The sequence below is a fragment of the Camellia sinensis genome, unplaced genomic scaffold (genome assembly GCF_055761805.1).
Source record: "Camellia sinensis isolate YWXY unplaced genomic scaffold, ASM5576180v1 Unanchor1, whole genome shotgun sequence".
Classification (NCBI taxonomy): domain Eukaryota; kingdom Viridiplantae; phylum Streptophyta; class Magnoliopsida; order Ericales; family Theaceae; genus Camellia; species Camellia sinensis.
In genome coordinates, this window is record NW_028128987.1 from 24674619 (window position 1) to 24698775 (window position 24157).

The 24157-nt window shown below is 40.9% G+C and overlaps 1 protein-coding gene across 1 annotated transcript; it reads left to right on the forward strand.

Moving 5' to 3' along the window:
• The first annotated feature begins 938 nt into the window (after positions 1-938).
• Positions 939-18619, forward strand: LOC145814146 (uncharacterized). The gene is made up of 5 exons (XM_082910671.1): positions 939-1498; positions 1585-1683; positions 1978-2159; positions 17951-18022; positions 18535-18619. The coding sequence occupies exons 1-5, from the start codon at positions 971-973 to the stop codon at positions 18617-18619; spliced, it is 966 nt and encodes a 321-aa protein (XP_082766797.1). The 5' UTR covers positions 939-970.
• The last annotated feature ends 5538 nt before the right edge of the window (positions 18620-24157 follow it).

The following is a 24157-nucleotide window of genomic DNA, read 5'->3' on the forward strand; positions in this document are numbered from 1 at the left end:
TCCGATCCCCTTCGACACCGACATGGATGAGTGGACCGCCGCTCAGGTCCATCTACTGGGGGAGGCCCCACCGCTAGCTCGTCCAGGCTTCGTCCGATATTCCTGGTTCGAGGCACAGTTCAGGGTCCAGCCCGCACTGGGGGAGGAGACTCAGATGACCGAGGAGGACGTGGAGAGGTATGCCCGCGGCTTCCTCATGTTCCTGTTCGGGACTACTATCTTCGCCGACCGGGCGAACACCGTGCCTCTCTGCCTTCTCAGCGCACTGGTGGACGTCCGAGACATCTTGCACTACGACTGGGGCGGCGCTGCTCTGGCCACCCTGTACGGCTATATGAGCTCGGCTTCTCGCGGCAGCGGCCAGCTGCTCGGAGGTTACTGGCGGGCTTGGGAGGTACACTTCTTCTCCACTTTTTTCATTTCTGTCCGATATTCTCTGCACTCTGTACACTGCGCACACTGCGGTCTGCTTTACACTCACTATATACTGTACACACGGCACACACATACATTCTGCTTTACACTGACTGTACACTGTACACACGGCACACACATATATTCTGCTTTACACTGACTGTACGCTGCTCACACTATGCACTGCACACAATACACTGCACAACACACGGCTCTGCTATTTCTGCTTTATTCTGCTTTACCCGATAGTCATACTGACATCTGTTTTGCAGTTGTGGGTTTACGCCTACTTTCCTAGGCTTGCACCTGTACCAGTCGCGGAGCCTCCTCCGGCTGTCCCATTCTCGATTCGCTTTGACGGGAGATGCACCCGGCGACCACGGGAGACATTCGGCTTCTTCCGCCGATATTTCGACACCATCACCCCCACGGAGGTATGCTTTACTTTCAGTTCATTTAGCTTCGCTTTCCCACTGCATGTTTCAATAACAGTAGATAACAAACTGCCTGTCATTTTCAGATCACATGGCGGCCATGGGCTTCGTTGCCGTCGGCGATGCGGGGTCGGTTCCCTGGTGCTGAGGAGACCTCGCGTTTCCGGATTTTGCTTGAGGGCCCGGTCTGTCGGGCTTGGTACCTGGGGGAGCGTTTTCTACGCCAGACCCGCGGGTTACCTGAGCAGATAGTCCCGGCTCACCCTCCTGCAGAGATGAGGGAGACCGAGGGGCTGACCACTGAGCAGCTGGATGATTACTCCATCGGCTGGGAGGAGGCCGGCTTCCGAGGCACCGGCGACTATCAGGAGTACGTGCGGACGTACCTGATGCGACCGTTGAGCGGCCGTCGAGCAGAGGGGGTCAGGCCTGTAGCATCGGCGGCTGGGGCCGGAGCAGGAGCAGGGGCTGGATCTTCGAGGAGGGCCCGGGTCCGTGGTAGGGGCGGAGCGCGGGGAGGACGAGGAGCTGGCTGGCCTGCCCTGCCCGCTGTACTGACTTTCCAGGGGCAGGGTGGGTCGACCTATCAGATCCCCTTCGCCCCTCCACCGGCTGGTCACGAGTTCATTGACATCCCCGACCTACCTCCGGTATGTATCACTGCACTTCGTACAGTTATTTCATTTCAGTTTACTTGATATTCCACAGAATACTAATGCATCTGATACCTTTGCAGGCTTCTTCTGAGTACACCCGTCAGTCGTTGGCGATGAATGCCTCGATGATGGGGATGCTCCAGCGGACATTTGACCTCCTGGCTGTCTACAGCATACCGGTATGTCCTTCTGACACTGGCCTCAAACCATTCATACACTGATTCACATAATCTGATGCACGGCACAACACCCGACATACTGATCTCGCAGCATCTGATACACTGCATACACTGCATTCTGCACTGTACTCTGTACTGATAAACTGCTCACGGCATTCATACACTGTATTCACACACTGCATTCTGCACTGATAAACTGCCCACGGCATTCATACACTGTATTCAACATTGCATTCGGCACTGATAAACTGTCTACAGTATACTGATGCATTTCACTTTTGTGCACTTTTTCAGCCTCCTTTCCAGATTCCCATGGCAGGAGGTGCTCCAGCTAGACCTGCTGTCCCTGCTCGGGGGAGAGACGAGGAGGGCAGGATATTTCCCCGCACTAGGGGTGGGCGTACTCACGTCGGGAGCAGCTCGCGAGCTCCAGCTCCGGACGATGATGACGACGACGAGTCAGAGGCGGAGGCAGGGTCATCGGAGGAGGAGACCGGAGACGGCTCTAGCTCGGGCTCTGACGATGACGCTGTTGATGGTCCTGGACCTTCGTCCAGGAAGAGGACCAGGACGGACTGACAGCCCTCCGGAGTGCTTGACACAGATGCAGATTTTTGCTATCTTTTCCTTTCTTTCTTTGTACTTTTCTTTTTGTTGGTAGATAGATTACCTTGTACTGCCGCAGGCAGATTTTTGTTTCCAAAACTTGTACACTTGAAAAGATAATGAAATGAAACGGACTTTTTATCTGAAAAAGTGTTTACATTTACACATCTCATGCATTGCATCGCATCTCATCATGTTACACCTCAATGTAAACGGAACTGATTGGTTGTCTGAAAATTGAACACTTGCACTATAATAATCAGATAACTTGAACAGCCAACAACAAAATACACCCAAGCAACCCACTGCCTGATTCTTGAACACACAGCCCTTACTCTGTTGGGGATTGATCTGCATACAGCCCAAAACACAGCATTCGGTTCATTCTACACACAGCAAACTCTGAACAAACGGCCCAATCTGACAAGACGGAGCTCAAAGACGGAACCGGTTGGAGTCGAAATACGCTCGAATGTAGAGAATGGCACAGTATCCTGAGCATAAATGATTTTTGAAATCAAATGAGGGTTTTTCAAACCGGGATATCGAGCTTACCACTGAACACAGCGGGGAGGACTTAAACAAAGAGGTACACGACCTAAACACAACGAGACACGCTCGGGAGAGACTCAAAACAAAAGACGAGACCGTCAAATGAAAGAGACACGACACACAGACGCGTAAACGAAGATGGGGGACCTCAGATCACGAGGGGCCGGTTCAAGCTGGGTATTGTTTCCCACCCTTTCTCATTTGTGATCCTCACATCACTCAACTCTCAAGCTCGGATTTTCTCTCAAAACCCTTTTCCTCTCTTTTCTCTCAACTTACACCTCTCTATTCTTCATTCTCTCATTTTTCATCCCTCCCCGGGGTGATTGATGGATAACTAGCAAGGTGTGGGTTCACGCCCGATGCCGTTAGCTCACAGCTATTCTTCCGGCAGACAGAGTGCTCTTCTGGCAAGTACGTTGATGACGGGGGAAAGAGAGCGCCTGACTCAACTGTGCCCCTAGTTCATCATTTTAACCATTTTTTCGTTTTTGCTTTCTACTAAAACAGTTTTGATCAAAACGAGAGTCGGATTAACGTACTTGTTCGATTTTTGATTTGAAAAGCATGCAAGTCAGGCTGCAAGTACTGAAAATTTTCCTTTTGGGGTCCAAGACAATGGTCCAGTTTTGGAAAATGAGATAGTTTTCGAGAAAATAGTCAACCTCGGTAAAAATTTTCAAAAACTATTTTTCAAACAGCTGATGCTCAACAAGCATGAAACTTACCCTTCGAGATGCGCAACCTCGGATCGGAGGCAATGGAAAATTGCCCCTGGTTTGAAGGAGGGTGGGAGGCAACGGAAAGTTGCCCCTAGTTTGAATGGCGGCTCGCGGCGGGTGGTGGCAACGGAAAGTTGCCCCTTGTTTGGGATGGTGCCGCAGCAATCCGCAGACAGTCTTCATTGGCGGTGGTTGATCTCTTGGACACAGCGATGACGAAGACGGTCACAACAAATATATGGACACAGTCACCTTGGAAGGTGTTGGCAACTGGACCTTGGGATGAAATCGAAACCATTGCATGGACTGAGACGCTATGAAAGCGTTGGGGGCTGGACTTCATGATGAAGTTGCCTACGTATCCCAAACATGGGAATCAAGCCTTACGTAGTTCTGGTTAAGGTCCACTCGGGTATTTTAACCTTCACTTTTTTTGGCTCTCATTTTTGCCAAGGCGCCCAATGCGGGTTTTCGACCTTGCGAGCTTCTTTTCATTTTCTATTTCTTCTTTCTTTTTTCTTTTTTTTCTTTTCTTCTTTCCTTTTTTCTCTTTTTTTTCTTTTTCTTTTCTTTTCAATCTTTCTTTTTGTATTTTTCTCTTGCTCTAACTTTTGCCTGGACCGCCCTTCCGGGTTTTCGGCCTAGCGAGCCTCTCAAAGGGTAAAAGTGTAGCAAGTCCATGCCAAATGGTTTCTTGAAATTGAAGCCTCTCTGTGTCTAGGAGAACGGCTGTTGCACTGATTTGCGGAGAATCCATCAGGGTTACTCTACGAGCTTCTCCCGGCGAGATTTACTCCTTCTGATTCGGCCTTGATGCTTCTTGATAGAAGGCTACCTCAAAACTGGCCACACGGGCCTTTCATGGCGTTTGTCCGTTGAGCTTTCTGAACATTCTGAAAGGGTTCAAAGTCGAAAAACAAATAGGTTGAATCTTGAGGCTGAGAGCGATCCTAGGCTGCGCAATCCCAAGAGCGATTCCACACAGGCCTTCGCAGGGCCGCGTAAAACATTTGTTTTTGAAAGTTTTTAAGAAGGCGACGAATCGCTCGCGCCGAAGATAGTGTGGAACCAATCTGGATCAGGCCAGGGTCCTTCTCAGTACTCATGCCGACAAGCATGGCTTTATTCATAAAAAGACTTAGCACGCCTCTCTTTCTCTCAAAATGATCAAAATTTTACAAAACCCGAGGAATTCCTTCCTCTTCGTTTTCATCACCGCAGTGTTCAAAAAGTTTGTTTTGTTGAAAAACTTAGGTTAATGCAATGAGTTTGGCACACAGGAGAGCAGGCGAGATGTACTGTCAGCTCATTCAAATTCTCCGGCACTTATGCTGAAAGCAAGCATAAAGTTTGAGATAGCAACAGCTGTTTCAATCGGCTTTGTTGGTGCAACTGGCCCCTCGGCAGAAACAGACTCAAAACAAAACAGATAATTACAAAACAAAACGGTGTTCGGGACAACAACCCCAGAATCACCAGGTATTATATACAACGGGGACTGACTCGATACAACCAGACAGCCCCTTAAGCAAAAAAGACTGACTCAAGGCAAAGAGACAGACTCAAAACAAAAGACTGACTCGACATCCAAGCCAGGATTTACAAAAACTCAGTCTCACCAATGCTCAAAAATGCGTGCCAGACGCTTCATCCAAAATATACCAAATGTTGCCCGCAGGCGGTTCACTTTACATACTTGCAGTATCTGAGCCCTCGAAATCCAACAACTGAGTGGTGACGGGCTTGCCTGAGGTGGGTGGTAGGATAACCTTGTTATCAATCAAATCCTGCACTTCATGACGAAGGCGGGAACATCCATCGGTACTGTGACCGGACTGTTGATGGTACGCGCAGTATAAGGTAGCATCATGAGTGGCGGGGAGATTCTTCGGGAGTGGCCGGGGCTCCAAAGGCTTAAGATGCCCGTTCTTTGCCAATATTAACAATGCCCTAGACAGAGGCATGTGGAGATCGTGAAAGACCCTGCGCCCTCGGGGCAGGTACTTTGCAGTTTGAGGATTCTTGCCAGATGCGCTGGCGAAAGGATCAGCTGGCGCTGCCTTGACTTTTTGAACCTTTCCCGGTGCAGGGGTGGGAGCTACTGGAATTGTCTGGGCATGACGGGGCCCATCCCGGTTTTCTGTCTGGCTTGAACTGCCTTTGATTGGAGCGGGGAAAGCATCATCTACAGCTTTGGTCACTATTGCAGACGTTTGTTGCTTGTTCATCCCTCTGGCCTTCAAAGCCTCGACTGCCCACAGCAGTTGCTCAATAGGGTCGGCGTCTACCTTTGCCTTGTCCTTTCCTTTGGCCTCAGCCTGATCGAGGGTCTGGGTTGGTGCTGACATGTCGTAGCTATAGCCGGAAGCCACCTCTGGCTGGCTGAGCTCTATCACAATCCACCCCAGTAGCGGGGGCTCCTGTGGTACAAAATTCCCGGCGTACGGCGCCGCTGGCGGTGAAGCCAACATTCCATAGGCGAGGTCTGCCACAGACCTTTGGAGATCGCCTATCATCCCCCATCAATTCGAAGGTGGTGGGCTCACGAGCCTGGTATAACTGGGGAGCCCAAACCGGGTGCACAACGGGTATCCTGGGCGGGTGTGACATACTGATGCTGGCCTCACTCTGCGGAGTGGTTCCCTGCTCCGGTGCGGCTGTCATAACCACAATTTCTTCTGAACTTTGTGTCGCCATAAATCTTGCCTCAGCAAAGGGGAGACACTGGCTGTTCTGTATCAACTCTGCAACTCTCTGAACCTTGAAAGAAAAACAGACAGCATTTCAGCCCAAACTGATCAATCACGGGTGTAGCCAAACAACTGTACCCTACTGCTGATCACTGTTCCCAAAAATTACTGTTCCCAAAATACTGAATCTGATACCCGCGGATAACTGATTCTCACAACTGATACTGATACTGGTGTCCCCAGGTTAGATACTCTGACTTGCAAACTGACATGTGCATTCCTGTAGAGCAGCACTCTAAAAGCACATAGCAAGTAAAGAGAACAAAACACCCCTATGTTGGGGTAAAGTTTCCCTGTCCTATTTTGTCAGGAGCTAGGGTTTCACTACGCACACAGCGGTTCTCAAACAACCTAACATCGGGTAAGCAACCTGTCCTAGTTTGGAATGGTCACTATGGTTCCGAATATGCACTAGGTCGAATGGTCAGAAAGGGTGCCCCGGTAAAACCGGGGTTTGTGTTCCCATACTGTCAGAGCCCATAGCCAGTCAGCCTTATGGACATGCCTTGACAAGACAAGCCTCCGGCAAACCGTTCAGGAATGGCAGATGGCAAACACTGTGTTCCTAGGCGCACCAATGCACATGCAATGCAAAGAAACACATAAATGAGATCAAAACAGGATATCACGAGTTCGAGCCAAGCTCTCTAAAATTCCCCAGCGGAGTCGCCAGAAACTGTAACAGCGCCCGCGTTGGGGACCTCGATGCTACTACAGTTCGGACTCTCGATTTGTGTCACGGTTCTTAATCTGAACCAAAGAGTCCAAATCTGGCAAATCGTTTGAGAAAACAGATTTTGTTGAAAAAGTAGTGCCAAACATGGACTGCTTTGCCAGATACAGAGTCGCCACCTAAATATTTTTAAAATGGGGAAATTTAGGAAACCCTGACTCGGTGCCGAAGGCCACATGTCCGTCATCACCGGAGTTGTCTCGGCTCGGGAGCTTGGGTACGATCGGGGAAGGTCAGCTATGAGCACCCCCTTTCGCCCGGTCCGAAGACCGGCCTCTACTAACCGTGATATCCGTTTTTAAAAACTTTATGTGTTCTTATTCCATTTATTAGCCTAGAATTACTATGTTATGCGCACAGCAAACAAGTATAGACTAGATTGCCTAATTTGGAAAGAAACATTGCATATCCGTTCATTTCGAAAATGCTTTGGAATTTGCTACTCGCAAGTAGGCTAAAATGCGGATTTCAACGAGTCTTTCCAACTCAAACAATCCAACCTTCACCCACAGGCATTCAAAACAGTTTAACACATAAGCATCTAGCCACATGTTAAGCATGCTGTTATGGCAACATTCACACTCATGCGATATGCTAAAGCGGAAATACTTACATAGTACTCCGTGCCAAAAAAAAGAACTTGTTAGCACACATGCATGATCTAAGTCCATGTGAAGTGCCTAATGCATCGCATACAAAATGTTGCTAGAATAGGCTCGGCTATCCTAAACATGTCATGTGAAAATGCACAGTTATCACATATTCAGTTTGGAATTGAAGCATTGATGCAATTAGCGTGATGTACCGAGCCTAATGCATGCAATACAAATGCATGGATGCACACATGCATAGCATAAGGTATGCTAAATTAGACGTGCCCTAATACTAACCATCAAAGCAGGTAAGTAAAAGGGAAGAAAGAAGTGGGGATTGGAAGACATTCACACCACCAACACACGCTTATTACAGATTTGCCCTCGCTCGGAGGGACCAAATAAATATTACAAATTAATTAACTACGCAAGCTAATTAAATATTACAAATTAATTAATTAACAAATTAACTAATTAATTAAAGCAGGAAAACGCCTCGGGAAGCGTGCCACCATGCGCAAGCCGCCTCTGTTTTCCTCCCTTTCCTCCTCTGGAGGTTGTCAAAACCTCAGGACTACATCCTTGGACAGAGGGGATCACCACCGGCTAGATGAAACTTCCACCGGCAGTGTAGTATGGCCATCGGCACAAAATAGGGTCTGTCGGCAGAGAAAATTGTGCCGGTCGGCACATTACACTGCCGGTCGGCAGAGTATTCCTGCAGAACCTGCAACTCACAGCAACAGAGGGCAAAACAAGGCATGACAGCACAATTCAAGGCATGTATGCACCAAACATGTCTCTTATCATTGTAATGACTCAAAGGGACATGTGCCTCGGTTCTCGGGCCACCAATCACGCATTTCCACGCATGATGGCCCAAGGAACCAAGCATGCAACTTTGGTTTCAAATGCATGCAAACCAATCAAACAAATTAGGTCCAATTCCTATCACCAATTCAAGGAACAAGGCATGCATGCAAGATGCAATGCAACCTAGGCATACAAGCTAAGGATGCAACATGGCATGGCAAAACACTTATGCAAGCATACAAGCATGCATATGGCAATACAAATGAGTGCAAAGATGGACTTAAACATGAATTAGGCGACTCTAAAATAGGCCTAAAACAGTGGCCAAAATGACCAAAACAAGAAGCCAAAACACATGCACACATACACATGATGGAAGGCCTACACTTGGGCACAATTTAAACAACCCTCAAGCACACTTGAAAGGGAGGAAACATGGACAATTAGCATGCAACATGAGCCCTAAAATCATGTTATAAAATGATGCCAAACCAAGCAACAAATCAAGCCAAGCATGCACCAAACATGGTCTAAATACTTGAGGCGAATCATGAAGCTTTGAAGCATGTTTTATCACAACAAACATGGCATGCATTGAGCAACTAAAAACAGATTTTTAGCATGTTAAAACAAGGCCAAAGGACTCCTTAGATGGCATCTAAGTGGCCCAAATTCAAAGGCATACACCATGGCCAAAACATGGAGCATTGCAACACATGCTTTCAAAGCATTAAAGAGGCATGCAAGGCAATCAAACAAGCATGGAAATAGGACTGAAATGGCATACAAGGTGACCCCAATTCATCAAATTCATGCAAAGATGTCATGCTACACATGCACATACTCAAGGCCAACAAGCCCAAATGCAAAGGAGCCATATAATGCAAGCAAAGATCAACCCAAACGATTATGGACAGATCTAAAACATGGCAAAATAAGCATATAATCTTCACAAATACAAGCCTAAAACATGCTCCAACAAAGGCTAACAACCTAGACATGTCAAGGCACAAACATGGCATTACAAGGCAACTATGCTAAACATGCATGAAGTTCCAAAACCAACTTGAAATCATGTTATATCATGGATATATAAGCATGAAAAACAAATCAAATATGCTCAACACACACTCAAGCGTAGGCTTCCGTAAGAGGCCAAAATGTGTCCCTTTCAAGGACAACAAGGAGAGGGGATGGCCCTCTCCTTCTTGGGACTTCAAAGGATCATCTTCACCACTGAAATCCCTCAAGATTTCAGTGGTGAAGAGACCTCAACACCAAAATCCCGGAGCTAGCACAAAATGGCTTAAAATGAGGCCTTTTGAGGCCTAAGGGCGGTCAACAACCGTCAAACAACAAAACACTCTTAATAAACAATAAAGAGGGCTTAAAAATAGAACTTTTTATGTTATACAATAATCACAAAAACAGCTCTAAGACTAGTAGAAAATCAATGCAAAAAAGGGGAAAAAAAGACTAGTTTCTCACCCTTGATGCCTTCTTCAACAAAGATGCTCCAATGGCCTCCTTGAGCTTGAATCCAAGACCAAAACTTCAAAACACACTCTTTAGAACCTCAGCTCCTAGAGGAAGGTGAAACACTAGGTGTTTGTGTGCAATAGTGAGACACAAAACACCTAGTGTGCAAAATGAGAGGGAAAGAGAGATAGGTGAGTGTATCTAACCCTAACCCTAGAAAACCAGAGCTCTCCTCTGTATTTTCCTCTCTCTAAAATGTCTAAAGCCTCTCTCTTGCCTTAGAGAGAGTTCCTCTCTATATGCCTCTTGTAAAGCTTACAAGACAAGCTTTGCAAGAGGGAGATCCCTCCATACACGTGTATGGAGGGGAGAAAAATCAATACAGCTGTCCTAAAATATCTACAAAAGCAGATGAACAGCAATCGTCCGGCAAAAAATGCCATCTTGGCCAAACAAAGTGCCGACCGGCAAACTAAATTGCCGGTGGCAGCAAAAACCAGCCGGTGGCATCTAGCCACTGCCGGTGATGGGTGGGGATGGTCTACAAGCCCCAACCTGCCTCTCAAAGGCAAGATGCAAGTGTTTGGTGCAAAACCAGACACTAAACGGTCGAGTTCGGGGATCCTGAGGCGGGGCGCGCGAGCCGAGACCTCCGGGAACTCCAAACGAACACAAACATGGATAATCACCGAGTGTTCAAATGGTGACGTCCAAGTCTTGAGGACGGTCAAAAATGGGGTGTCTACAACTTCCTACACTGTAACGCCTCGAAAATAAACTCACATAACTATTACATCAACCACTTCCAAAATGAGATATTGCTCAAATTCATTTGCATGGTTCCAATATTTATTAAATCACAACAAATAAGGCCCTCAAGGGCTTACAAGTTCCAAGGCAATAGCCTGGTTACACATAATGGTCTCTCGGACCCAAACACATTAGCCCTTGGCTTATAACAAATATCACAACAAAATAAGAGTCAAACTACTCTTCTTCAAAACATCTCCACGTCCTTAGCTTGGCGGGGTCACCACATCTTTACCTGTACCAATTCCCATAGGGGTGAGCATAACGCCCAGTAGAGATTTCTCACAAAGTATATACAGTTATGCCAATTCCATCAACGTTAAAAATGCATATGTAATGCCATGCAAGTGCCAATAATGAAGGAAAATCTTATTTTGATGCACTAGTTCAAAATCATCATGTTCTCAATAATATTCAATGTACAATTTAAATTCATCATGTTCTCGATAATATTTAGCAATCTCATCAATTTCAAACTTCCAATATTTAAATCAACAGGGGCGGTAAATACGACGCTGGTAATCCCTAGGCTGGTGTCTGCAAGTAGTCTCTACGAGCACTACCAAACTGTCATTTTTACCGGTATTAACTGGAAGGCTCGACACCTATCCGCGCGGCTTTCAGGTCTTTCACCCTGGACACTCAGGCCAACTTATCAAATTCATCTACACCCCCCATCCGGATTTACCAACGTATTTACCCCATACCCATTTCCATTAGTTCTCATTACAATATAATCCTTCTTAAGTAAACATGATGAGAATGCAACAATGGTAATAATTCACTTCATAGACAATGGTGATATTAAATCAGATGGAAATGAGAGGCAATAATTAATATCTCATAACACTTCTCTATTTACAAAATGGCTTAACAACAATAATAAACAATACCTTTCTCACTTTCACAAATACGTTTCTCATTTCGCAAATAATCATGTGTCTTCAACACACCATCACAATTTCTCAACAATGATTCATCACGATCAACCCTTTCAATATGGCCAGCATGTCATCTTTCACTTTATTTTTCCATTTCATTAATATCAAACATTTTTACATCATCTATGGCACTCAACAACTTGCCATCTTACAACTCTACACATATATACATTTATCAATGGACTTCAAAAATGGACCTCCATTTTATACATACATCAAGAAATTGCTATAAGCAACTACATCATAAAATCAATGCTCATTCATCCATCAATCACAAGAAAAGAAGAACTTCCACAGGCCTTTCTACTTTTTAAGAAAATTTCCAATTTCTAGGGTATTTATTAAAAACAAAACTCCATCATTTTTTTATAGGAACTCCATCACACCATTTTCCATGAGTTTAATAGAGGAAAACCCACAAAATAATAGTAAAAGGTTGAAATACAAGCTCACATTCAAGACCCTCTTCTTTTTGAAATCAAAATCAAAGAAACCAACTCAAAACTTCAAAATCCTTTTTAAATCAACATTAGTCTAGCAAAACTTGTATATATAACTCAAGAAATCCCTACCTTAAAGCTTGATGAAGAACAAGATGAGATGAAACCCTAGCTTTGAAAGATGAGAGTGAGCTTTGATTTCTTCAACCCAAATGAAGCCCTAGTTCTTGATCTCCAAGATTTAGAGGGAGAAGATGAAGATCTTGACCCAAGAATTTGCAAAAATCAAAGTGTTTTGGTGTTTGGAGAAGTTTTCTAGAGAGAAGGGGAAGAGAAATAGGGGTTTAGAGTGAGACGGGAATGTGTATAATGGATGATATATTCGGACCAAAATGTTATATAAAAACAGAGCTCGGACTGCCCGTTTGGCCGCTCGTGTGGCCTTCTCCACCGCTCGAGCGCCCCATCTTGACCGCTCGCGCAACCCATTTTCTCCTCTCGCGCGCTCTAGACAGAATGGAATTTCCTGGGTCTCAACCTCCACCACTCGAGCGGCCTAGCCCACCGCTCGAGCGGCCCAACCCCGCAAGTGCGGCCCAAGCCCAGCCACCTAAAAAATTCAGCTTTGCGCCCGGCACTTCAGAGTCACCAGTGCATCCTCCGAAACAAGCGAAATTCAACACGGAACAGAAAACACTAGAACTCCAAACTAAGGAACCATCCCGGACATTTCAAACCCAACGAAGGCACATGGAGAACGAAGCGAAGAAAGAAAGAAAGAGAGAGAGGAAAAGAACCAGGCCGTCACATACACTAATGACTTTACCCATACTATTGTTGCCGAAAGTCACATATCTGCCATCCTTTGGTTGGAGTGTGGCGAACATAGCTTTATTTGTAGTCATGTGCCTCGAACATGCACTGTCGAGATACCATCTATTGTTACTGGATTTTGTCTTGAAACGTACCTAGAGAAAATTGATTTTTCTATTGGTACCCATATTGTCTTGGGTCCATAAAAGTTAGATTTTCATACTCTTGAAATGTCCTTAGGAACCCACATCATTTTTATTTTAGGAAAAAGGATTTCTTTTAACAGGACATGAAGGTGAAATATGATCTTTTATACCACAAAAATGACATGTGAGATGAGAGTGACTACAAGATGCATGCACAAAATCATTTTTGGTAGTTTTTACTTTTGAAAAAGGTTTATATCCTATTCTAGCTCTATCAAAATATGATTTTGATTTTTAAAAATTTTATCTAAAGTCTCTCTTCCTTGAGTGAATTTTAAAAGAGTATTTTTGAAGTCTTGAATATTTTCTTTCAAAACAATTTGCTCATTTTTAAAAGACTCATTTTCTTCTTGTAATATAACTAATTATTTATTAGAAGTTGAAAACTCTTCTCGAGTTAAAATCTCATTTTCCTTTTTCATTTTCATGGCTTTATTTTCTAAAGTATTTATCTTAGAAGTTAAGGATTCATTTTCTTTTCATAAACTTGAAATCACTTTCTTTTGACAGTTACTTTTCAAACTAAGTTTTATAAATTCAACATGTAATTCATCAAAAGCTGATTGTAATTCATCAAACGTAAAAGATTCGTCATTTACCTCATCTTCGTTTCCAAGTGCCATTAAGCATAGGTTAGCAACATCATTTTTGCAAGCTTCGGTTTCTGAGTCACTTTCATCGCTATCTTCTCCCCATGCTGCAATCATGGCTTTCTTCTTGTCTTTCTTGAATTGTTTCTTAAGTTCCGGACATTCTGATTTGTAGTATCCAGGATTATTGCATTCGTAGTAGGGAACTTCAGATTTTTTGTGATTTTCTCCCTTTTGAAAATCCCTATTGTTGAAATCTTTTTTGAAAAATTTTAGCACGCCTTGTTTCTTTCTCACAAACCTTTTGAACTTCCAAGTGATGAATCTCATTTCCTTATCATCATCCGAATCATCTTCCTCATCCTCTTGATGTTTCGAGGTGGATTTGAAGGCTATTCATTTCTTCTTGTTGTTGTCCTCCTCTTCTTTTCCTTCTCGTATTATGAGCTCATACGTTAAGAGAGATCCCATTAACTCACCTAGACTTAGCTTTGATAAATCATTGGCTTCGGTAATGGCAATGACTTTTGTCTCCCAACTTTTTGGCAACGACCTAAGCACTTTTCTTACAATTTCAGCATTAGTATATATTTTTCCAAGAGAAGTTAAACCGATAATAATATCAGTAAAGCGAGTAAACATTTGAGGAATAGTTTCATCAGGCTTCATTTTAAAGAGTTCATAATTATGAACTAACAAACTGATTCTAGATTCTTTAACTTATTCGGTTCCCTCATAAGTCACTATAAGCTCATCCCAAATTTTTTTTTGCGGTTTTACATGTGGAAATTCTATTGAATTCGTTGGCATCTAGGGCGCAATACAACATGTTTGCGGCTTTGACATTAATTTGAGCCATTCTAGTATCTAATTCATTCTACTCATCTTCAGGTATTGGTACCTTAAGGCCATCTACGGTTTTGGTAGGAATTTTTGGACCATTGCAAATAATTTTCTAAAATTCATAATCATTAGATTGAACATGTTTGGTCATCCTAGTTTTGCAATAGCTAAAATTTGTGCCGCTAAACAGTATTAGATGCTCGTCCCTCAGGTAAAGAATAACTAGGGGTTGCCATGATTTACTCTAAGACGGTTAAGTCACACAAATTAGAGTCTAGGCTTTTCCTAAGTAGGCAACCCAAGAGGGGGGGTTAATTGGGTTATTAAAACATTTTACAATATTAAAATTTATAAATACAATATTCAAAATTTTAACAAATAAAAGACAGAATAATAATTATCAATATAAAAGTAAGAGAGATAGGGGAAGAAAATTAAACACTGAGATGCATAGTGGTTCAGCATGCCAGGCCTACATCCACTCTCCAAGGGACCTCCATGAGAATTTATTTACTATCAAAATGAATTAATACACTACAAAGTCTTCACCAAGCTTGTGGATTTTGCATAGGACTTACTCTTATCTATTGAGCCTCACTCAACAATAAATGCCTTACCCTTACAAAAATCTCTCACAAAAATAATAAATAAAAATAATTGGTACTTAAACCCTCTTTTACAATAATTCTCTCACAAAGAGTAGATGTGAAAGTGTAAGAACAAAGGTTACACTTAGATCTGAAAGTGAAAGAGTAGAATACAATATTCTCTAAATTTCGGAGCACACAAAAAAATTTTCTCTTCAAGTTCTTGATTTTTCTCTACACTCAACACTTCTATTTATACCAAAAAATATACCCGTTGGAAGTAGGACGCTCCTTTCTGACGTCATGGATTACATGGGCACGCTCCTTGATTTCAAATAGGCAGTAAAGGTTAATAATTAAAAAGATAATAAAAGCAAGACTAACTTTTTCGTTTCTTTTTTTTTTTTTTTTTTTTTTTTCAAACATGAAGCCACCGTTTTTCTTTTGTAGGCAATTTGACCAAAATAATATAATACAAAATTCACAACTTTCAAACAAGCAAATGATTTGCTCCATCTTTTTCTTCTTTTTTTTATTATAATATATATATATATATATATATATATATGTGTGTGTGTGTGTGTGTGTGTGTGTGTGTGTGTGTGTGACATGATATAATCAATGTAGTGTAAAAATCTAATTGCTCACGTGATTTATTTTATTCATATTATATGCATTATATATAATATTCTAATCAAATATTTGCATATATAGTAAAATCTTTTTAAGTAATATTTATAATAGATCTGAACATATATACCCTTTTTAAATTTTTGTAGAGATTTTAAACTAAACATAACCTACCACTCCATGTGGATATATCACTTTTGTCAAAAGAAGACAACTCATCAATATCAAATTTATCAAAATAATACAATCAATCAATATCAAATTTGTCAAAAGATGAATAGTGATCAGCCTAATTTTTCAAAAACTAAATAGTAAAAAAATATATATTTATTTAAAAAATATTTAACAAATGTATCATACAATATATATTTTAAATAGATAATATTTTGTGTCAAATAATATATTTTGCAAATAATATTTTAGACAGACATCATCAAAATTAAACAATATGATTAACATTTCCTTTTTTGGGTATAGTTAGTTTAGGAAGTCTCCTAATTCTATATAATTCTATGTAATGCCTATAATTTAATAGAGTTGATGTTTTATAAAAAGTTGAGAGCTTTGAAACTTCTTTATGAATTTTGTGATGCAATCAAACTCTAGATGTGATGCCTATGGAATCTAGGTGTGATGCATAGATCTATTTTCTTCTCTTCTTTCTTTTTTCTTTTCTATTACAATTTACTATTCTCGGATTACTATTCACAGCCCTCTAAAAGTGTACTTTTCCACCTCAACTTTATCCAATCACCCCCAAATCAACCCTACTCCCTTTCCCATTTAACCCCTGAAATCCTAAATTACTCATTGTTTAGGCCATCAAATAACCTCCGTTTTGAAAATCCAGTGTTGTCCCTATTTGTCCTATATCAGAATGACAAGTAAGTTTCAGTCATTTGATCCCATAAACATTCATTGTTATTTCACTAGCAATAAGATAGAATTGTTTCTTGTTTCTTATGTAATTATAATATATAAACTTTTCATTCTCATTACCATACTGCTGATGCCTATGGTATACCTTTTTGTTAAAAACTATAGCGAATTTTTATATGTTTCCTTGGCTAAATGAAAGGCCACAAGGTTCTATTATGGAGAATATGGCGATGTTTCAAACAAACCTGTTTTTCTTTGTTTTTGAATTATTGAACTCACATGATATGTTTGATGTGCCCTATCATAATTGACCATATGATTAAATTTAAAGCAAGCAAGGATTGGCCTATGAAATTTAGGAATTGAAATTTGATCATTATGTTTGTTGATAATAACTAAATGTCAATTGATGAAACTTACCTCAAATATCTTATTATACAAGTTCATTTATAAAAATATTTTTGGTACTTATAATAGGTTAGTTGGCGTTGTGACAATGCATTGAGGAAGTGGAATTTTGAATTTATAATTGTTTCATGTTTGGTAAATATGATTTCTCTGTGTTTCTCTTTGTTAGGTTTTTGTAATTGGCAATCCCACTTGACAAAACTCCTATTGGTTGTAACTTTATTCACTCTTTTGTTTCAGTAAGGATGTGAGTGTTTAGATGCGAATCCAACCCAAATTGTGCCTAGGTAGAGAAGTTTGTGATCTTGAACCTTTCATATTTGCCATTTCGCTGACTATGTATAGGTATCAAGCTGTTTGATCGCTTGAGTGGTCATTTGTGTGCTCGAGTAGTGAATAGGAGCATCCAATATCTTTGCTAGCAAACTAAACTTCTAGGAAGCAAGTTTTACCGCTCGAGTGGTGAATGTTGCGCTCGAGCTATCAGCCTATATGTTTTCGCCTTTACTCACGCGCACTTGAGTGTTGAAGTGTGCGTTTAAGCTATCTTCTTGAATTTATTTATTATAAAGTGCGTCGTTTGTTATTTTTAGGGTTGAAGCCGTCCAAATTTTGAGAAAGCAGAGCTACCAAGGTTTTCTATATTGGAAGGTATCTTTATAAGTGTTTCGTTGATGATTTGAGAGTAATCGGTAGATCTGCGAGTTTCATATTGGTATCATCAAGGGGTTTATCTTTAATCTTTTATTCACAAAAGAGAGAGGTGTTCTTTAGTGGATTCCAAGGAACTTTGGCCTAAAGCTTTGGGGGATTTCGGAGTGGCTTATCATCGTGGATTCGACATTAACGTTGTGGATTCAACGTTGGGCAAGACAATTCCATGGAGAAGAAGGTGGTGGAAGAGACACATCAGGTTCAGTTCAATTTGGGCGTGGATTCGCTAGGTAATTGAGGGTACACATATGTAATTCTCTTTTAGCTTCATAGTAAATTGTTTTATGGTTTTGGCTTGTGATTTTTTATCACAATTGGAAGCGCTCTAATTGTAGTTTTTTCAAAGTTAAATCATTTTGCGATTTGTTATTGATTGTTTGATTGGGATTAGAATTCATTATTTAAAATTGAAACATAATCACGAATCAATATCTCTGGGGCTTTTAGATTTTTCACTCTTTAAGTAATATCTTCTTACCAAAATGCATATTTGGTATGAACTTTTTAGAAGATTGTAGAATTTTAAACATCTTTATCTAGTGAATTGGTGACTTGCTGTTTTTTTTTTCTTGTTTGCTATGTGTTGATATCATGGATGGTTGACACAATCTTTGTTAATATTTTTTGCGAAACTATTGATTTAGAAAGTGCTTTAGTGATAATATTGAATTTTTCCTTTCTTGCATTATTTGTTTTGTCACAAGTTTTCTTTTCTGTTATAGTTGATGCCTGCTTATACTAGGAGTTCTGTTGGAGGATCTGATGGGGGCTCTCAATTATTTATGGCTTCTCGGCACACATCAATGTTAGACAGTCCTCAAGAATAAGATATTACTGGATATAGATGTCATCCCTCTGCTATAGCTCAATATGGTGAGCTAATTCTGTGTATGGCTCTACTGCTTTGAGTAGTGGTTAACAAGAGGGTTGATTTTGCTTTGATTATTGTCTATTTGAAAACTAAGAAGAAAGCTAACAGTTGTCTATTTGAAAACTATGTTGTCAACGATTACTGTTTATTTGGTTAAGAGGATGTTAAATTGTTGTTATTCCCTTGATTTTTCTTTTTGTAGTTATAGAGTTTACTTGTTTTATAACTTGTGATTAGGTTGATAAGTTTTCCAAAAAAAGAGATTTGGTAATTTTCTTTTTTTCTTCAATGGGTTTTTCTCTGTTTACATTCTTAGCCCCCTTTTTTTGTGTGTGTGTGTTAGTTTTTACTTTTTCTTGGCTTGTGAACCTAACTGATCTTTTGGTTTTAATTGGTTTTGAAGCAGGTGATGACTAATTGGAGTTTTAGGACTATATGCAAGAAGTTTCTACAAGGATTTTATGTGGTGTGAATACAAGAAATCTGCTTACAAGTTAATTAGGTCTTATCTAAATGTCTAAAAAGGTTGACTCAACTTACTACATATATAAATATATAAGAATAGTTTCTTTATTTCATCACCCTCTGTCCCCCCCCCCCCCTCTTCCCAATCTTCTTCCATTTTGAGCCTAAAACAATGGGTTATGTAGTTTCAAGACAATATTGGGTTTTGTAGGAATAATGGTCGCCCTATGATTTTTTTATTTTATTTTTCAAATGATCTTTTCTTTTTTTTTTTCTTTTTTTTTTTTGGGTGAGAATTTTCAAATGACTTTTTGTTTTGGTGGAATACTGGAATTTTCTTTTTAAACCAAAAGGCTAAAATTGGTATGCTAAGGGTTTGGAAGTTCCCCCTCCCCCCCCACCCCCCAAAAAAAAAAAAAAAAAAAGTGGCGTTTCTTGAAAGCGCCACTAACGCTGTGTTTGGTTGAGAGATTTGGGAAGGGATTTTGAAAGGGAAATGGAAAATGTGTGTGAAATTATGTGAAATATAGATATATTTTATTCACATTTCACATACCTTTTCCATTTTCCCTTCCAAATCTCTCCTCAAATCCTTCAACCATATATAGCATAAGTGTTGGATATGACATCATTAGTTAACAGAGACGGAAAGAAGGTGACGGGCGTTACAATATTAGGATATAGTAACTTTTTTCATAATCGTCGTTGGAAGATATTATTGATGTTTTGAAACGCCGTAAGCTTAATGTAGCAGCCGTATTTGTGATGTAATTTAGAAATGTCGCATCTTCTTATGGTGGTGTTTTTTCAGACCTAAGGCGGTGTTTTTGAAACGCCACTAAGAGCATGATTTCCTGCAGTGATAGCACAGTTATACTATGTCATGCCCCAATTTTCTAGCCCAAATGATAATACAACAATCATGGCTCTTTCAAGGAAAACCGAATATAAATCTCCAAACTTACATTACATGATACAATAGTTCTTCATGCAACAATGCGTTAATCCAACAACAAGTAAAAAAACAAATAAATACCCACAAGGGTTTACAAGTTTTCAAGGCTTGAGTCTGGTTACACAAAACGGTTATTCAAACCCACACACATACAGCCCTTGGCTTACACACAAAGTCATAGGAAAATGAGAGTCTCATACTCTCAACACACATTTCCTCGCCTTTAGTTAGGTGGCATCACCGAAGCGGCTCCCTGATTGGTTCGTGAAATCTGAACTGAATGAGCCTGATGGTGGCTTTGAGTCTGCCTTGACCCTAATGCGCCAGATGCGCCTCCTAATTATGGGCAAGTCCTCTTCATATGCCCCGACTGACCACATTGGAAACAACTAATCCCATGTCCCTTATTCTGAGGTTGACTCTGACATCGATTAGGTGGTGGTAACATCAACTGCCCTCCTCCCTTCTGTGGGCACGCAAAGGCTTTGTGACCCAGTTGGCCACACTTGAAACAAGAAAAGCCACTCGGTGTACTCTTTCCTGAGCCCGCACTAGGCAAAGGAAAAGTAGATCAAGATTGTTGTGGTTTGGACAGGGATGAAAAGGTGCTCCTGCTCCTCATATTCTACTTATAGTCTTCTTGTGGTTCCTGGCCCCTGAACCTCGAACCCCGAAGTCTCTCTTCCTCGACTTGAACAGTAATCTCCACCTACGCCGCCACCTCTTCATGATGGCCGTAGTTCCTAATCATGTTTCCGGCAATCTTAAACAAGATTTTAGTTCTCAAATTCTTTTCAAACTTGACGCAACAACGCTCTTCTGTTGCCACCAACTCCGGTACAAACCAGGACAAACTAAAAAAGACCGTTTCAAACTCAGCCACGACATGTTAAGTTGTTTGAGGTCTTGAAACTCTTGCCTCAATCTCTCCCTAGCAATGGAAGGTAAGTACTTATCTTGGAAAGCAACCACGAAGGCTTCCCACGTTGGCTCCACTCTACCATTGGCATACTTCCACCATTGACCTACATCTCCCTTAAGATAGTAACTCGCTAAAGTCACCCTTAGCTCGCTATCATCAATGTGAAGCATCTCAAATGTCTTCACCATTTGCTCGAGCCACTCATCTGCTTTCTTGGGCTCGGGGCCACCATGGAACTCATCCGGCTTAGCCTGCAAAAACTCCCTAGTAAGAAAACTCGCCCTTGACTCTATGGTGTTCTCTTGGGCTTGATTGTCTGCTCTCAACAAATTCATAGACTCTCTCAAAGCTCCTGCCATTTCTTGGGCTAGAGCTCCCAATGCGGTTTGACCCGCTTGTTCCACTTGTTCGGCCATATTAGCTTGGCCTGACTCTTCTTCTTGCATTGAAACCTCATGGACCGGTACCTCATGTACACCTTGGCGGGCCCTACCACGTCTCCCGCTTCTACCACCACGGGTTTGACCTCTTCCTGACAAGCTATAAAGGACAATAGAAATAATTTAGCACACTAACCCATATGTGCTCGTAACTTGTCTCGCACGTTCGATCGCAACAATGCTATACTTTTCTCTACCATATAGACAATGTAATTTCACTCCACATAAGCACTTACTCATGCAAACACATACAGATTATTCTTTCATGATGAAATTCATCCCACGAAAAATCAAGAATTCTTAGTAGAACGAGTATTGATCAAGTACCCTTTTAAAAAAACTTCAAGGAATGTAACAGGCGCAAGCAACATCTCAAAAGTCCAATCCTATACCCATATAGTCACATAAGCATGTTATCACACAATCACAAAATGCATAACATCTTCCTATTATGCAACCTATCATGCAACATGAACCCATTGTGGTTAAACAACCACTTCCCACGAGCTCCAAGTATTCAAACCTGGTAGCTCTAATACCAAGTTGTCACGCCCCAATTTTCTAGCCCAAATGATAATACAACAATCATGGCTCTTTCAAGGAAAACCGCATATAAATCTCCAAACTTACATTACATGATACAATAGTTCTTCATGCAACAATACGTTAATCCAACAACAAGTAAATAAACAAATAAATACCCCCAAGGGTTTACAAGTTTCCAAGGCTTAAGCCTGGTTACACAAAACGGTTATTCAAACTCACACACATACAGCCCTTGGCTTACACACAGAGTCATAACAAAATGAGAGTCTCGTACTCTCAACACACATTTCCTCGCCTTTTGTTAGGCGGCATCACCACATCTTTTCCTGCACAAAAATCCCATAGGGTGAGCATAAAGCCTAATAGGAAATCCTTAACAAAGTATATACATTTTATACAAGTCTCAAGAGATGAAATGCACATGCCATGCTATGCTCTTTTGAAAGAAAATCACATCTTCATCTTTGAAAACCCTCATTCTCAATGATGTCATGCAATTTCAATTCTTCAAAACTTAACAATTCATTTTAAGAGCGGTAAATGCGACTCTGGTAATCCCTAGGTCGGTGTCTGCAAGTAGACTATATAAGTACTACCGATTTGTCATTTTTACCGGTATTAACCGAAAGGCTCGACACCTATAATCTGTCATTTTTACCAGTATTAACTGGAAGGCTCAACACCCATTCAATTTCATCTACACCACCTGTCAAGACTTACCACTGTATTTACCCCAAAACCAATTCATGGAAACTTGTTTCTCAACATTCTTTTCTCAATACAAGTTTTCAAATCAACTTTCAAAGCTTAATGTAATCAAATGAATTGATATGCCAATAACACAAGATGAATATAAATACTTTTATTCGAATTCATCATCCAAGAAAAAACAAAATTCCTTTTTCTCAAGTATCCTCAACAATTAGTCATTTGAAGACTATTTCAACATTTCGAACAATAATTTCCAAAATGAACAATAATTCTCATATTCACTGAAATTCATCATTTATATTAATATAAATAAGAAATTTTCCAAGCATCCATTTATTTTGATACACAAAATAAATATAACAATATCATTCACGGATTTTCAATCTCTAAATAAAATCCCCAAATTCCAAGTTTTCTCACCAAAACTATACAACTCAAATCTTTTGAAAGAAAACTTTCCAAAATCATCTTTTCTTCAATCAACAAAGATCAAAACCCATAAGATCATTTTAAAAGAGCAACAATCAATTTTCAAAGCTATCGAAATATGATTTCGAAAATCATATAGATCTTGCAAATATATATATATATATATAACTCTAAGAAAATCCCTACCTCAAGTTTTGAAGAAGAAATGAGATGAAACCCCAAAAATCAACAGTGTCCAAACTCGATCTTCATTGCACATAACGAAGCCCTCGAGAAGTTAACCAACGTTGATGAAGAAACTATGGCAGAACTCTAATGGATCTTGAGAAATCAAGGTTTTGATCCAATTTGGTGTAGGAAAATTTAGAGAGAAGGAAGAGGAAAGGGTTTTTAGAGAGAGAGAGACCTAACAAGAGTGAGATATACTCAGCTTAAAGACAAGAAAAGACTAAAATTTCAGACTCACCTGCCACTGCACGTGTGGCGCTTCTCTCACACTTGCACCCCCGCATCTGCATTTATTGCAGTAGCTAAACAAGCCCTCCCATGTTTTCTGCATGTGCGGCTTAAGCAACTTCGAATGCATTTTGTATTTTTGCTTCGGGGGCGTTGCCCCTTGGACCCCTGTGAGCTAACTGGGCAGCTCGATCCCTGACCTGCCTAGTCGAAGTGGCAAAACATGAAAGAAGGATCGAAACTGGGATCGCTACATACTATCTCTTTAGCAAAACCAAATTGTTGAAGTTTTCATTCTCTACGAGTATTAACAAAATGTTTCAATTGTTTGAGGTCATCAAACCATCCTATCTCACTATCCCAAAAATTGTTTTAAGTCTTTCCTTTGAAATATAGAGAGTTTCAGTGAGTACTTTCTAATAATATAAATTGGAGTCCATGCCATATAACAGGAACAACACAAGACAGAACCTGCCAATACACGATGAGCCTGCCTGTACTCTCAAACTTCGCTAAGTTAACCATACACTATATGCTCAATTAAAGAGCTCTCTTACTAGAGACAACACA